This window comes from Danio rerio, chromosome 12 (genome assembly GCF_052040795.2).
Source record: "Danio rerio strain M-AB ecotype USA chromosome 12, GRCz13ab, whole genome shotgun sequence".
Lineage (NCBI taxonomy): Eukaryota > Metazoa > Chordata > Actinopteri > Cypriniformes > Danionidae > Danio > Danio rerio.
In genome coordinates this window covers 20,656,489-20,674,267 of record NC_141032.1, presented here as the reverse complement: position 1 = coordinate 20,674,267, position 17,779 = coordinate 20,656,489, and the positions used below count along the sequence as shown (strand labels likewise).

General features: G+C 35.3%; 1 protein-coding gene across 8 annotated transcripts in view; it reads left to right on the top strand.

The window, feature by feature from the left end:
- The window catches only part of tom1l2b (target of myb1 like 2 membrane trafficking protein b), a 32,137-nt gene extending 14,786 nt beyond the window's left edge, over positions 1-17,351 (top strand). For 4 of the 8 annotated variants that reach the window (XR_015503502.1, XR_015503500.1, XM_087275171.1 and 1 more), the window contains exons 10-14: positions 335-500; positions 606-720; positions 4,221-4,293; positions 5,397-5,433; positions 11,572-17,351. Coding sequence is in view for 4 of the 8 variants with exons in the window: in XM_087275171.1 (XP_087131297.1) it covers positions 335-500; positions 606-720; positions 4,221-4,293; positions 5,397-5,433; positions 11,572-11,726 (546 nt within the window). In the remaining 4 variants the exon portion in view is untranslated. 8 annotated transcript variants of the gene reach the window in all.
- Positions 17,352-17,779: the final 428 nt, after the last annotated feature.

Genomic DNA, 17,779 nt, shown 5'->3' with positions numbered 1-17,779 from the left:
TGAAACGATAAACCCAGAATTTCTCTCATTTTAGGGTTAGCATACTCTGAGTTTTCACTTAAACTAATTGCTGAAACGAGGCTTTAATCTCCTAAAAAAGTTGGTGAAACTGGTGAAAGCAATGTATGTGCTACTGTACATCCCAACCATTTGCCTCAACTTTTAGGACTAACTGCAGGCCGGGAAAAAAATAACTTGTTGAAGAATGTAAACCAGTTTGATAATGTTTAATATTAATATATATTAAAACGATTATATATGAAAATAGTCCTATATAAACATAAAAGTGTCAGTAACCACATTGTATCTGTGAAATGGTGTTGTAAATCCACAGGTTTTGAATGAGGCTACAGAAGACAACCTGATTGACCTGGGACCAGGATCACCAGCGGTGGTCAGTCCCAGAATCAGTGCAACTCCTCCATCCAGTCTGCCTCCATCTGTGGCTCCAGTTCGCTCCGCCTCTCCAGTCACACTCTCGTCTAGATTGGCTGGTTTGGGTAAATGTCTTAACTGTAAATTAATACTTAAATTTATGAGAGAGGCTTATTTGGTGTTTCTGTCATAATGCTTGTTAAGCTTTGCTGTTCTTTGATTTTTTACAGACGTTGGTTCGGACAGTGTGAGCGGCACCTTGAGCTCTTTGGCCACCTGTCAACCCCAAGATGACTTTGACATGTTTGCCCAAACTAGGACTGGCACCGTTCCTGAGTGGAAAAGGTATGAAACATTAATTTCATTGAACTCAAAGCCTATAATATATGCTTATTAGCCACTTATTTGTTACACCTGGCTAATAATAAGTTGGGGCCGCGTTTTGGCTTAAAGGCATAGTATATAATGTTTATTTAATTAAAATATTCAAAAAACAATAAAATGGTATTATGTATTATGTTCTTATGTGCGTACATCAGGGGTGCTCAACCCTGTTCTTGGAGATCCGCCTTCCTAGAGAGTTCAGGTCCAACTCTTATCAAACACACCTGAACCAATCAATTAGGATCCGAACAGCACTTGATAATTACAGACAGATGTATTTAGTGAGGGTTGCAACTGAATTCTGCAGGAATGTAGATCTCAAGGAACAGGATTGGTCACCCCTGGCATACATTATCCCAAATGTTTAAAAAAAAAATTTAAATAAGCAACTTTAACTAACTGCAAGCACCATAACCTTTGTGGCCATGCTAATGACATCATACCCCCTTGATTTCAGATATGGTTTATATAAACACTACAGATGCTTTAATATATTGTGCTTTTTGTTAGACTGCACAGAGTAGCATTATAACAGAAATTTAAACAATTTCATATATTAAAAAAAGTGTTTATGTGTTATATGTATTTTGCTTCATCCCCACGTGATCACAACCCAAAGCACCAGAAGTGGTCTCTCACCAGCAATTGGTTCAGCGATGACCTTTAGCCTTACTTTGCTTCATACAACCATATTAAGTTCATATATATTTCATGTAGGATGTAGTAGACAATAACTTCATGATTCCACACTCAGTCATTGTGTCCTCCATTTACACCTTTAGGGCTTATTCAAATCATTGGATGATCTATCGTACATTTTTGTCCAGAATAGCTAAGGTTCCACCCAGAAATGCAAATAAAATTTATAAGCAAAACTGGAATAATGCAAAAAAATACATGTGACTAAAGCAGCATTTTCATCCAACGAGTTAAAGAGAACAAAATTGTCACTTCCTGATTAACTGGTGCCAAATATTCAGAAATAACGGAATTTCCTTTGATGAGAAGCTGCGTGAATCTATTCTTCATTTAATAAATGACTTGCGCCTCAAAAGACATGCAATGAACGCATGGTGGCATCTTAACAATTTCAAAGATTAATAACAATATAATAACACTAATAATGAAATGCTTACCGCATTTTAGAATGACCAAAACAACATTTCAGATGGTTTACAATGCGATCATGTTTGTGCTTTCACACACATTTTTATCAGCAAAAAAATCTAATGCCTTTTTAATATGCACACTGGAATTTGTTCAGTAAAAGTGTTTTCATCATACTTTATGCACATTTTTTCTTATCAAACATAAAGTTTATCTACTCAGTTATGCGCATACATTTCCAAAATGCGCATAAAAATAGTTGAATGGAAACAGCTACTGACTTGATACTATTATGCAACTGCAGCATCATATGATCTTCACATTGAAGGTGTTATTAATAAATCAAGATCTTGTAACTGTGGAGTCCATTTCAGTATAGTAAAGGTTTAAAAAGTAAAATGTTCAATGAACCAGTATGAAGTGATGTGAGCTTTGTGACATTGTTTGTTACCCTGCTGGAAATAACAATGATAAGATACACTGTGGTCATAAAAGAATGGACATAAAGGGACCACACAGAAGTCCTTGCAAAAGACCAATCGGACAATGGGGACTGGATGAGTTCACTGTGTACTGATGGAAAAACATCACAGAGAAGTGATTAGTAGTGTCATATACGTTTTTTTTAAGAGGGATGGTAAAAATTTTGACCTGGACAGTCATCTGCTGTAATTGCCAGTTTATTCTGCAGTGGGGAAATTATCGATCAATGCTGAAAATGTAAATTGTCCACTAACATTTGGGCACTTTTAAAAGGTCATGAAACCCTAAACTAGATTTCAACAGGTGTATGTGTGTTGAACATCAATTTAGACAACGTTAACATCTGTTAGCTTTAATTGTAGGAAATAACTGAATAATTTTGAGCTTTTCCCCCAAGCTGTGTGGCCGCGTGGTCGCGATGTTATTAGTGTTGCAACCTCTACAAAGCTGTACTGAAATTTTAGATAAATGTAATGCTTTTTTAAACACACCTGATTGGCCGTTGTGTGCACATGCTCAACAGATATGACTGTGATTGGTTCTGAAGGTCATTGTTTCAACAGTCTTCACTGGAGCATTTGAAAGCGATGTCTATCAGCTGATCAGTCTATGAGTAAATATATGAGCAATCTGCTGACGTATCAGCTGATAGATGCAGATTTTAAACACTCGAGTGTCCGTGTATCTGTGTTATGACCACAAAACTTTAGTGCTCCCTCATGGGCCCTCCAGGGCCCTTTCAGAGGAAATTAACTACTTATCAGGCAATTGTGCTTAAAATTATATGCTACCACTATGAAAAATTGCTACCTAACAGGGGAAAGAAGGTTTAGAAAGTATTATCTATTTTAAAGAAAATGCTAAATTTTATAGGATCAGACTGTTAAAACTACAAGATCTCTACCGTCCGGTTTCAATAAAAGTGTGTTGTAACTAGGGATGGGTACCAAAACTTGGTGCTTTATCGGTATCGGTGCTACATTATAAAAGACTGGAGTATCGATAAGCTATGACGTTAACGGTTCTGGTATCGGTACTGGAGAATTATTGGCTAGAGTAAAACATTACTTGCACATGGTAAAAATTACTTACAGTAGTATAGTTTAACTGACCAATCTTTTCTAATTTGCGTTATTTGATATTCGTCTGCAAAGTCTCACATGAGAAATGCTCTTGTTTCCAGCGAGTGCATCAAGTATAAAAGCCTTCACAGTTCTCGGCTGTGCGCACGCACTCAGCGGAGGCTCTCACTAAGCACACACACAGAAAGCTGTATTTACTAATGTAGCCTATGAATAGCTTAATAATAAACTATGCTTTTTAAGAAATTATTAAAAAAAACTGCTTATTTTTACATTGCAAGATGCCCCAAAACTGTATTAGATGAACAGTTAACTCATTCATGTGATTGCGTTAATGAAAAATCATAACCATTATCTCATTTAACTGCATTTTGCAAATCAAAGAGGGTGTTTTTAATAAACCAAGAAAGATTCTCCTGACTTCTACCTGAAAAGGTTAAAAAACTGAGTCGTTTTCCTTCAAACCATTATCTATTCTTTTACAGGGAAAAAAATTATTTATTTGTTTTACAATTATTTGTTTCGTTTTATTTTACATAATTTAATAATAAAATAAATTGTTGTTATTTTGTTAAAAACATTTTTTGTCTTTTTTTGTTGAAAAACACTACAAAACTATTGATAAGAGAACAGATAAAGTACTGAATCGATAAGTGGTATAGATAAAAGTAGTAATATCAGTAGAATCTTAACGATACCCATCCCTAGTCTTAACCTTTAGTTTAACTATTATATTGTTTTGGATTTTATTATATTGTCATTTAACTAATGCCTTGGTGGACTTTTCAGCGCTCCATTCGAAGACACAAAGGCTTCAAGTGGAGTGGCCCCAACTTTAGATGTCAGACAACAAAACGCTACTGTGAGTTTTCTATGACTTTACTCAGTTTTTTTTTTTTTAATGATACAGCTTGATGCTAAAAGCTTCAGAAAGCATATGAATTACTATCATTTTCAAAGGATGCTTCTGAAAACACTGTAGACGGTAATATGCATAATGTGTCAGATCTCAAACTAAAGAATTTGAATTTGAAGCCAGGTTCGATATGATGATAAACACAAACATTTGGGCTTGTAGAAACTCTTTCTGGAAGCAGTACTTTTATTTACATTATATTTGCTTTTAATTATGCATTAAAATACGGATTCAGTCAGTGTAGCTCTTTTAATGTATGATGTCTTAAATGACTGTATTCTGCAGAGACAGGCTGTGCATGTGTTTGGTTTATTTTTTCATGTGTCCATTTGGGGGTGTGTTTGCTAAATATTGTTTTGATTTAAGACTTATGTTAAAGTCTTCTTGTTTTTTGTTTTTCCTTTTTTGTCATTTGTTTGTTTTGTCATGTATTCTTGGGATTTTTATGGTTTATTTGCTTGGCTCCGGCCCATGGTTTGGGTCCATAGGCAGCTCTAGACCAGTCCTCTGTCATGGATGACATTGAGGAGTGGCTCAGTACTGATGTGGTGAGATTTCCTTTTGTTTATTTTATTTCATCCTTTTTTCCTTGTTCTTCAGGACATAACCCACTTTGAAAAGAAATATGCTTTTGTAATTGCATATTCCTTTTTTGTTTGTTTGTTTGTTTGTTTGTTTGTTTTCTTTCATTCTTGGCTGACTACCTTGTACCCTCTGATTGGGGTCACTAACGATTCTCCTCTTGCGTTCCTTTTTCGTTCCTTTTTTTTCTTGGATATTCTCACAGATTATTACTTAATTTTAGTATAGGCTGGGTGCATAGTGTAGATGCTTGCTTGACATGCTTTTAACGCTGTTATGGTCTATACTAATAAATGACTCTGTGAATGGTTTGTGTAATGTAATTTAAAAATGTGCTGTTAAATCAAGAAAAGTTCAAAAGTTCTATTGGCTTTTTGATGAGAAAAATAAGATTGTCCGATTTGGTTTGAGATAAGCCTGATACTATTAATGTGCTGAAACTTACTTTTTTATCTGCTTTCCTCCAGAAAGGAGATGAAGGTGAGGAGGGTGTGACAAGTGAAGGTATGAAGAATTACTTGATTAAAAATGCTGATTCATTTGGAACAATAATAATTTGATAACTAATAAAAGACTCAAAATACTGATTATTTTAATTTCGTTTGTATAATTTGCTGTCTTTGTCCTTCAAACCACAAGTGTTTTGACAATTTGTCAGCAAGAATTATTATTAATTTAAAATGCAATAAATTTTAGTATTGACTAGAGCTGGGCGATTTTTCCGTTTTTTTTTTTCCTCCCCAATTAATTTGAATTTAAGTTTTAAGACGATTTCATTTAGAATCAAATCGAGAAATTGCAATTTAAAAAATATATATATATATATATATATATTTAATACATTATAATGGCACCAATGCGCTTTGGTTCACACTCTGTTTGAAGCAGAAAGCACACCAGAAGCGCCTCTCGGCAACGCGCCACGCAGCACCACGCAGCGCCATGGATTTTAGAATTCTAAACAGGTTTCTATGCACACACCGGCGCCGCCCAGCCACGATTCACGAAGCAGTTCTTATTTCAGCCTTGCCACAGAGCGCCATCTGATTAGTTTCATGTTAAATATCATGCGAATGTGCGCGTTTGGTGTGTGATAGTTTAAACTGTCATGTGCGCGCCGTATCGCGGCGCTTCTGGTGTGCGACCTGCTTGACTGCCTGTTAAAGCATGAAGTCACCGTGCCGATCTTTTGGTTTGAACACGAGTAGAGGTGAGGGACTGTAGCAGTGAAAATGAAAGTACCCGCCCCATGACGTCACTTAGCGGACCTAGTTAAAAACCAGACAGATCAGGCAGCATAATACAGAGAGTGGAGCAAAGCGCATCAAATGATCGGTATTTAAAAGGGGTAAAAAGGAAAATAGATTAAATATATTATTTTATATTAGACACACATCTGGTACTTGTATTTGCTCCTGCTATATGTACACAACTTCACACACTGGGTTAAATTAGGCTTTACAGTTTCCATGTTCAGTCCTTTACTTCCACTGTATCTTTTTAAGAAAAAGGCAGCAGCTTTACAACCTGTCATTCAATGAGAAGACAAAGTCAATGCCGAGCTGACAGCCAATCTTTCCTAGGCTTAGCAAAACTTGCAAAAAATACCTCTGTATTCCTACAATTGCAATATTTACACAAATATTTCTTATTCAAATCTTCAGCAATGCTATTTAACTTGTGAATTTGTTTTACTTTTATTTACACCTTGACCGATTTTTGTATGACATGGGCATTAAAAATACAAAGTTACTTTTAAAGAGAATGTTACTTCAGTCATGTTGTTGTAATGTTTTGAGAAGACTAGTGACACAATAAAAAGAAAATTGAAATCGTGAATCGGTCAAACTTTATGAAAAACCTAGATTTTTTATTTTTTTTTGCTAAATCGCCCTGCCCTAGTATTGACTATTAAACAAGTTCAGATCAGACTAAATATGTACAATTTTGACAAACATCTGGACGGGTATCATTTTTGCCCACACATTTTTATTTTGACAATTTGTTAAAAACATTAAAGTCTCATCTTTTACTCATATTAGGGAAGGTAGAAGCCCCTATATTGCATTTTTAGGTATTAGATGTTGAAAGTTCAGCAGGATAATGAAAGTAAATATAAAAGTTTGTTTAAAAAAAGTTTGTTGTTATACCAAGAACTGAGCAGTTATTAAAAGAGACTTTAGTAAAAGTCAAATGCGTGTTATTAAAAGTTGACAATGTGGGACAAATATAGCATAACTTATAGATTATATTAGTTAAATGCAAAATTAAACTATTATCTGATTTCATCTGGGCAATGATTAATAACTTGCAAAATAAAAGTTTGTTTGTATATAAAATGTGTGTATTATATTTAATATGTGTATATAATTAAGAACATGTTACTATTTCTTTAGAAATCATTTTTAAAGCTGCTGTTGACTTGAAATTTTCACCAAATGTTGTTAACAACCAAAGTAATCCATACACCAAGAAAACAAAACTAAATAGTTTAGAAATGTATATAATTGTAATAAAATTAATTGGCACAGGAAAGAAGTATTGAACACATGAAGAAAGGGAGAGGTAAATAGGGCATGGAAAGCTCAGATAGGAACTGAAATCTCTCTGTTGTTAGGAAGCAACCCTTAGTCTCATTGGTGTAAATTAATATCAGCTGCTTCATTCCCAACGCCTACAGTAAATTGTATCTAATAGAAAATAATCGTGACATGTTACTTACTTTACAAACTGTGTATTACACAAACCATTAAAAACATAAATATACAAAAAAGTATTTACATAGATATTTCAATTTATTTATAATATGAATTATACACATATATTTTATATCTAAATTACAATTTCTCAATATAATATGGATTAATCATTGCCTAACACAAATGTTATACTGTAAAAGGAGAACTCAATTCAGTCCTGTGCTCTACATATACAGACACGAACTGCACTCTTTTAGCTGTTTTTGAGTTTTGAAATATACAAATAAATACATGCAAGATTATGTCAAGTATTCAAAGAAACACAGTTATGCCTTAAATTAACATAAAAAGTTGAAAAAAGATATATCAGTATATCAGTATATTGGATCTGTGCATTTGCTCTTAAAGTCTGTGTGAACTGTGTAGAGATTTTTATTTATTATGTTGATGTACTTCCAATTGAAACAGAATATTCAGTAAGGGTGGGGCGTGGTGTACATATTTGTCATCATTGGGATATAAATAAACGAAATACACTCCCATACCTCACGTCCCTTTATAAAAGCCTTATTGAAACAGTTACAAAATATGGGGAGGAAATTAGCTTCAAATGATAGAATACATAACAAAGATTAGAAAATTGAAATAAAATGCTTTATACAGAAATTAAATCAAGTCATAAAATCTCCTTTACTTATTATTTAGTGTATTTAATACTGATTAAAGTTACTATAGTTATTTTGAGAAAAGCAGCGAATGTCTCGCTTTGATTCACTGTTTTGTTTGATAACAGAGGTGTCACTTTAGGAATCCACTGATCTATAATGAAAACATTTGATTACTTCCGTAACTGTTCATGCTTATTTAAGGCTAAATTATTTGTTTAAAATGAAACACGCCGGGACAGATATGTTTACATATTATTAAGTGTATTTGTCTGTTTTAAAAGGATCACCCAAATTCAAAAGTATCCACTTTCACTCCTCTTCAAATGGCATGTACAGAAGCTGATCCGAGAGCAGTGTGTTTATCGCTACGGAGTGCATCAATCAGGCAGCACCATGAATGGACTGATTCAGAGGCTGCATATAAAGATCGATGCATAGCTTTAATGTAAATGAAATGAATGCGAGTATCAGTGTTAATTTCGTTGACTTATTTTTGTCATAATTTTTCGTGACGAATAACTTTCTATCGGCGAAAAATAAATAAAAATTAAGTGATGATAAGAACTATAATAAAAATATACTGACATTTTCGTTAACTAATAAAAAAGAGATGAGAATGTGATTTGAGGGACGGTTTTTGGAAAATATCCAATCAGAATTAATCTTGGTGTGTGATGCATGATGCTCACACACACACATTTGAAAAGTAACTGCTGTACAGTAGACGCAGGATGCGATTACATCATCTTCCATAGGGGCGTTTGTCTGTTGGATTAAACTATAATGAAATGGCAACTGCTGTGAAAAAAGAACATTCGTGTTTGATATCAAGACAAAAAAAACAGTAAACAGTATGGGGAGGAAATAGCTCATAAAAACAACAAATCTAAAGCAACACCAGAATGCCAGAGAATCATCCTGAAATTTACTCGCACGTGTGCAAGCGTGCGTGCGTGCGTGTGTGCGTGCGTGCGTGTGTGTGTGCTTTTGCTTAAACAGTATAGCCTCTCGCTGACCTTTAGACAATTGATGCCATCCGATTGTGCATTAAAAGTTTGATAGATTGGTCATTTTCAAATGTTTATGTTCATATCATTCATTTTCGTGAATCATTTCCTCTCTTGTTTCATTTTAGCTGCGACTACAGTTTGGTAACCTCGGACTTGGTTAGGCTAGGCGTTTCGTAAGATAACGAAACTGCCTTGAAGTGAAGTGCACCTTTATTTATTTATTTTTATGTGCATCTTCGCTTTAGAATTCCTCTGTGAGTTTACACAGCCATGGGACTGAGTGCAAATTTTACAAGATAACACAATATTATTTGCCAACCGTATTTCATTACTCTACTTATTTAATCAGTGCTATAGCTGAGCACCATGTTCTGTAACACCAACTACACTGCTATACACTATTGCTATACACTGATATTGCAAAGTGGACTTAAGCTGTTTTAAGCCCTTAAAAAGATTTAATGGCTTGAAACCATTCAAAAAACTGGTTAAAAAGGCTAGTAGTTTACCACATTAAAATAAACGGTTTGCTAAATAATTGCACACACCTGCAATTTCAGATTGCTACAGTTCTTGCATGTGGATTGATTGCCAACACATAATTTTACATAGTACTTAGGATTTCAATTTAAAAAAAAAGCATTTCTAATTTTTGGTCTTCTTTGGAAAAGCTATATTGCCAATTTTAATAAGATAAAAAAATTATTTAATTTTAAATTAAAATATTTTATACAACATTTAAATTAAATTACACTTATTCATTCATTCATTCATTCATTTTCTTTTCGACTTAGTCTTTTTATTAAACTGGGGTCAGTATGAACCGCCAATTTATCCAGCACGTTTTTTCACAGCAGATGCCCTTCCAGCTGCAACCCATCTCTGAGAAACATCCACACACACTTATACACAACGGACAATTTAGCCAACACAATACACCTATACCACATGTCTTTGGACTGTGGGGGAGCACCCGGAGGAAACCCACGCGAACGCAGGAAGAACATGCAAACTCCACACAGAAACGCTGACTAACCCAGCCGAGGCTCGAACCAGCGATTTTTCTGCTGTGAGGCGAGAACACTACCTAAATTACACCTAAATTAAAATGTTTCAGAAGACTAAAATATGACTAAAACTAAAATAGTATCTTAGACAAAAGACTAAGACTAAAACTAAATAAACATTTGCTGTCAAAATTAACACTTGCAGCTATGTTAATATTAATTTCAACATCCTTTCAAGCCAAAATGAAGCAAAGGCTTAATTTCCTCGAACAGCTCTTTCGATTATATCACATTTGAGATCGACTTTTGATGCTACTTTCAGTTTCATAGAAAGATTAAAAATATGAGAGTATTACAGGAAAAATACTTAAACTGGACGATAGCGGTAAAATACGGGAGAATCCCAGCAAAAACAGGAGGATTGACTAATATCATGGTTAAGAATATTGTGGCTGATGTCAACAGAAGGACTGCCACTCCAAACGCTGAAACAACTGAGCAGATTTTGATTAAAGATCATCAAAACAAAATTATTCTGTGGATTAACTTGCACAGAGGATTTTTTTACATTACAATCAATAATGTGTGCTAGCAAAATAAAAAGTTTTTGATTTCACACAGACTTTAAAATAACTGCAGTTATTACTTAAAAAAAAATAGAATTTCAGCTTCTTACTGATTAATGTTTGTAATGTTATTAAGCTTTAATATATATTGTATTCACAGTGCACAGCATAGTACACCCCATTTTGAAAATGATTTTTTTTTTCCATTTCTCAGTTAATATAGGCAATGCATTTTAGTGCATTTAAACAAAACAGATTTTTAAATGGATATATTTATTAAAATTATATTTTAGTCACTAAACATATTTAGAAATTGAAAGATAAAACAATTAAATTCCAGCAAAGTGTTGCAAAAAATACTAGAAACTACAAAATTTCAACCTAATTTTAAAATTTTATTTGCTTCTCTTGATTTTTCCTCTTTTTTTTTTTTAATTGTATTTAATATTTTTCTATAACATAAATTTGGGTGTACACGTTTTTGGACCGTTATCGTAAGTTATTTGTTTGATAAGCTCCAGATTAGGCTTCAGTACTGACTAATCTAATGTATATGAACAAATATATTGTATAGCTTCCTATTAAAAATATGAATTTTAAAAGATAGATTTGTGAGGGGTGTAATTGTATATGCTGAGCGCTGTATGTAGTTAAAATGTTTCTAACAATACTGTCTCCATGGAAACTTTCAGAGTTCGACAAGTTTCTAGAGGAGAGAGCCAAAGCAGCAGAGATGGTGCCCACGCTGCCGACCCCCCCGACCGATGAGCTTTCTGCTGCTGCCGGCTCCTCTGCCAATGCAAGTAAAAAAACAGGCAGATCCGAGGACACCCTCTTTGCCTTGTAGATAAGTGTCAGATCCTGTGCAGATCCGTCAGCATCTCCTCTTTCTCTCCTGCTTCCTGCTTCTCCAGCACAATCAACACTATCACAGCTGAGGCCATCAGAACTGATTCACGATGTAGACATTTTCATAACGGACATTTTCATACTACACCAAGTTTTCATTCCATTGAGGAAAAAAAAAATGCTGTTGAAGATGATGCACCCATAACTCCCTCTAAAAGCGTACCCTGACATGCGGGTTTCGGGAGGTTGATGTCTATTTTTTTAAATTGATATTTGTGGTATAAAGCAAGGAGATTCATGTTTACTGTCAGATCCGGCCATGACTAACTTTGTGTTCACTGTGGTCCCGCATGCAGCAGCTGAATAATCCTGTTTCTCTTTCCTCAACAATAATCTGTAAAGGGAGCTTTTTTATTTTATTTACCAGATTGCTTTAAAGGGATGCTTATACATAGGAGTATTTATTATAAAAATTCCAGTTAATACCTCTAATAAGATAAACCAGATGGAAGAGATAATGGTAGCAGCTGACAGATGTGAGAATTTTGTGTCATATAACCTGAAAATTATAATCTGTTCTCGAATGAGTCTTGACTATAAGGAAATGTTTAAGCGTAGACATAATTTATTCAAATTAATAACTGAATATTTAAAAGATGCACCTATATCGCCTCATAAGACAGATCAGAGGGAAAAATATATTATATTTACTTCACTGGATCGTTTTAAATCTCATTGTTTTATTAGGCAAAACCATTGCCTATTAGAATGGATTAATAGGAGCAAAAAAGTATGTTTTTCAATTGAATTTGCACTGAAAGATCTGTTGGCCGTTCGGCTGTGTTAAAAGAGCTTTTGTTCAAAGCCCAAATTTAAGCTGTCGTTCATTTCAATGCTGTCTATTATGAGGCCGAAATCAAATGGAGTTTCTGGTGAAGTGATGGTGACTGCGAGGCAGTTTAAATTGGATTTTGCGCTCCACAACTGCAGCAGAAACGTTGTTGAGCTTAGCGTTTGTTATTAGGGAATGAAATGGATCTGCCTTAAAGAACTGGTTGTGGGTAGTTTAAGGTTTAGTCCACTAATGCTCATTTGACGTTTGGTACTCTCATGTTTGCACACCAGGAATTTGATTTCGTGAGGTGAATGTGCTGATGTAATATCTTTAGTTGGAGTGCTGTGTCTCGCTGTTGTGTACATACTGTTTTGACGGACCAAATGTTTAACTTTAGCAAAATAATTTAAGTGTAGAGTCAACTAACTTGAGACATATATTGCTTTTAACGTCCAGAGGAGTTTTAGTTGTGTTTGTATTTGTGTATGGCTTTTATTTGTTCGTTTAGGTGAGCACAAATCAAAGGGACAGTGCACTTTTGGCTGGATAATCGTTTTTTATGATTTGTCACACTACACAAAATATGTATTACAAACCCAGATCATTTAAAGGGAAAGTTCATCCAAGACTGAACATTATCATCATTTCTGTCACAAACATGTTTGAGAAAAAGATGATATTCTGAAGAAGGCTGAAAACTCGCAACGTTTCAAATCTTTAAGACTTTGGAAACAAAACAAATCTAGAGATTTCTAATCCCTTGTTAAAAGTGTCTTCACCCAATACTTCAAAGCTTTGAAACGATTCTAAGATGTAGATGTGAAGAGGAAAAAGTTTCTTATTAATTTGGAACCACATGCGGGTCATTTTTTGGTTGAATTAAGCATTTAGACCAGTTCATTAAAGGAATAGCTGATCGAAAATCAAAAGTACCCAATAATTTGCTCACCCACAAGCTATCTTTGGTGTTTTTCTTCTATCAGACACACACATTTGGAGTACTTTTCAATTTTATCTTGGCTTTCCATGCTGTATAATGGTGTTGGAAACTGTATTGGCCATTTTTGGAGCTTTTTAAAAGCACATACATCAGTTGTAAAACTGATATACAAATGGTGTCAAACTCAATTTCTGGAGGACCGCAGCTCTGCATAGTTTAGCTCCAACCCCCTTTAACACACATCTGCTTAATAGTCCATAGTAGTCTTAGTAGTAGCCCTCCAGGAATTGTTTGAGACCTATGCCATACACCATCACAGAGTTCACACATGTCTTATGAATCATAATAATGCATTTTGGTAACAAAAACTGCTTTTCCACTGTCATCACGAATAGTTCTGTTTGTTTTACCATTCCATTCTTTGTCAATCTGGTCGAGTCAGAACAGAAGTGGGTTTATTTTTTGCACGGTCCTGCTTAAAACTGAATTCTTTGGAATGTTACACAAGTGCATCAGCTGTTGTCTTGCTAAAATAAGTGTAAAGTAAATGGCAACATGGACAATTTTTGAGACACTTTTTTTTTCCTGATATTTACTACATTAAATAAGTATGAATAAATCCGCCTGGATTATTGGGGATATCATACGCAAACACAGCATAAATGTCTAATCAAGACTAAAATCCCTGGTCAATAGTGGTTTGTGAGCATGCCATGCTTTTCTAAGCTCATGTGGAAACATCGTACCTGCCTGTTCTTAGAGCGATTGGGCATGATAGTAAAAAAGCACATCAATTTTTTAAATTAGGAATTCATTTAATTAGTCGTCTGATTATCCATTGGTCTTGCAAGAGCCATTTTCCATACAGTTTATCACAGAAGATGAACATAAACAAAAAAATTAGTTGGCATGGCATTGCAGTATAGAGTATTACTCAAACGCTGCATTCCCACGAATCATGTCTATCCTAGAAGCTTCTGCTACAGTTTCATCTTGACTCATACGTCAAGTCAAAAGTCAATCAATTTATCGACAACATTCTTTCGACAGCCACCGCAATTCAGTGATTGGACTTTATGAACCTGAAGTTTATGTTATAACAATGCATCGATCTGCTTCCTAAATCATGCACAAATCCCCTGGTTGTATTTGAGATTATGCATATGTGCTTTAAGAAGCTTCAAAATTGCCACTATACACATTATAATATCATTATACAACATGGAAGAAAAACGGAAAACTACTCTGACTGTGTTCATCTTAAAAAAATAAAAAATAAAGTCATATGCACCAAGGATGGCTTGAGAGTATGCAAATTAAGGGATCATTTTCATTTTGGGTTGAACTATCTCTTTAAAGGCAACAGCGCATGGATCTACCTATAGCTGAAGTTGTTTATTCATAGTCTTTTATTGGGTAGCAATGATATTTACTTTATTATATTTTGAGTATATTGGCTATTTTGCTGAAATTCAAAGTTAGCTTGAGCAGGGATGCAATGCAGCTTGATAATATGAGGAATATCACTAAAATGTGCTATTTATTTCTTTTCATAACAGAAGACATGAGGGACAGGGCTGGTAATCACAATGAACTCATTTCTTTTATGATATCTGTATCTTCCAGTTCGTTATTAATATTAACACTAAATTTAATGTAAAAACGACCGATTTTTACCTCCCATGGATGTCAAGCATCCTGTTTAAATGCTGTTGGGATTGGTTTTGACACTATTGCTGAAGTGGTTCATCTTGACAGATAAAAACACATAACTTCATTTAAACCAATTTCTCAGCAGCGGTTTCATCTGTCGATGCCGCGTTGCAATTTGAAACGGTTTTGGCTGTAAATGACTCTCATAAATGTACAGTTTGAGAATGTTAATCAAGTTTATTCAGAGTCTTTTATTTCTGAAGTCAGTATTGGTTACTGTATATGAGTGTGAAGGGACTGTAAAGGAGCGAATGGTAGCTTTTGAAGTTTGATCTTTATTTTCAGTTCAGCTGGAGTAAAGATATTCCAATCAGATGAAAAATGAACCCCGGTATACGGTCAGGTTATGCCAATGTCTTCAGTAGAGGAACCCTTTTGTACCGTTGAGAGCATTTCTTAATAGGGACGGCACTTTTCTTCTTTTTGATATGTATTTGGAGTTGTGTGTGCGTGCGTGTGTGTGTGTCTATGTAAACAACAGCTCCTGATATCCTGACGTCTGCTGCAAACACCATGTTCATCCTGTTTACACCAAGAGACGGGAACGAGAGAATCTAGCTTTACAAAATGACACCTCTCTGAATTGGAAGTGGCAATGTAGTGTGTGTGCTTGCGTGTGTGTGTGCTTGCGTGTGTCTGTGTATGTGTGTGTGTTTGTGTATGTATGTATGTATGTGTGTGTGTGTGTGTGTGTGTGCGTGTGTGTGTGTGTGTGCGCGCATGCGTGCATATGTTTGTGAGTTTGAGTTCATGTGAGCGTGCACGTGCCTGTGTTTGTCCATCTGCGTGTGAGCGTGCATGTTTATGTGTGTTTTCGCTTGCTTGTTTGAGTATGTGCTTGCATGTGTGTGTGTGTTAGGGAGTGAGTGTGTTTGTGTGTGCATATATGTGCATATGTATATATGTGTTTGAGTGTTTTTCTTTGTGAGTGTGCGTGCCTGTGTGCATGTTTGTGTGTGTTTGACCATATTTGTCTTTGAGTGTGTGTGCCTGTGTGTGTACATCCCTGCTTGTGTGTGCATTTGTGTATACACAATTGTGTGTTTGAGCATTTTTGTGTTTGAATTTGAGTGTGTATTTGTGCATGCATGCTTGTGTGTTTGGGTAAATATGTGTGTGCGTTTGTGAGTGTATGTAGTATATGCATTTGTGCGTGTGTGTGTTTGAGCATATTTGTCTTTGAGTTTGAGTGTGTGTGCATTTGTGCGTGCATGCTTGTGTGTTTGAGTGTATATGTTTGTGCGTGTATGTGTATATATGCATTTGTGCGTGTGTGTTTGAGCATATTTGTGTTGGAATTTGAGTGTGTGTCTGTCTGCGCATTTGTGCGTGCATGCTTGTGTGTTTAAGCATGAGCTTGAGTGTGAATTTGTGTGCATGTGTATGTATGTATGTGTATTGTATTGTATGTGTGTGTGTGTGTACATGCGTGTTTGAGCATATTTGTGTTTGAGTGAGTGTGTGTGCCTGTGTGCATGTTTGCATGCATGCGTTTGTATGTGTTTGGGCATGTTTGAGTGTGAGTGTGTCCATCCTTGTTTGTGTGTGCATTTGTGTGCATGTGTTTGAGTGTGAGTGTGTATCCTTGTGTGCGTGTTTTTGCATTCATGTTTGTGTGTGAATTTGTGTGTTTGCGTTTGTGTGTGTTTGAGCATGTTTGTGTTTGAATTGGAGTGTGTGTGCCCGTCTGCACATTTGTGTGTGTTTGATTATGTGTGTATTATGAGTGTGTATTTAGGTATGTATTTGTGTGTGCATGTTTGTGTGTGTTTGAGCATATTTGTTTGAGTGTGTTTGTGTGTATGTGTACGTGTACGTGGTCATGTTTGAGTGTGTTTGAACATATTTGTGTTTGTATTTGAGTGTGAGTGTGCCTGTGTTTTTCAGTACATGCGTGTATGAATGTGTTTGCGTAAGCGCGTGTCTGCGTGCGTGCGTGCGTGTGTGTGAAGAGCTGGAATAAGCTGTACTCTCTCTCCCCCCAGCGATCATTAGTGTGGTCAGTCTTGGTTTTTCAGATGGACTGGTGTCGGTCTGTGTGCTTACCTGTTGTTATACCTCAAGCTGCTCTCTGTACTGTTTGATTCATGCATGTGTTGAACTCCAATAAAACATACCAAGATGGTGATCTGTTACCTGACTCATTATTATTGTCATATAGGATGTACACAACTCTTCTCAAAATGATGTTGTTCTTGCTGGATGAGCACTAATTTTGAAGCTGTGCTCTTCTACTTGTGTAAAAAATTATAAATGCCATGGTAAAGTCCATCTCAATCCCTTCCCGCTATATCATCACACCATAAGATCCCTTTATAGGGTCAACCAATAGGGTTGAAGTTTCTGACATTTTCATATTGTTGGTTCTCCGTCTGTCAGTTCATGGCTTTACAAACTGTTTTCAATCAAGTATGTATTTTTGCAGTTTACAAAATAGCATGTTAACACAAGTGAGGTTATGAAGATGTCATCACTAATAATAGGTGTGTTTTAATTTCATTTTGCTCAAAGCCTAACTATTAATAACAAATTCATAGAACCAATAATAAGTCCACCAATAAGT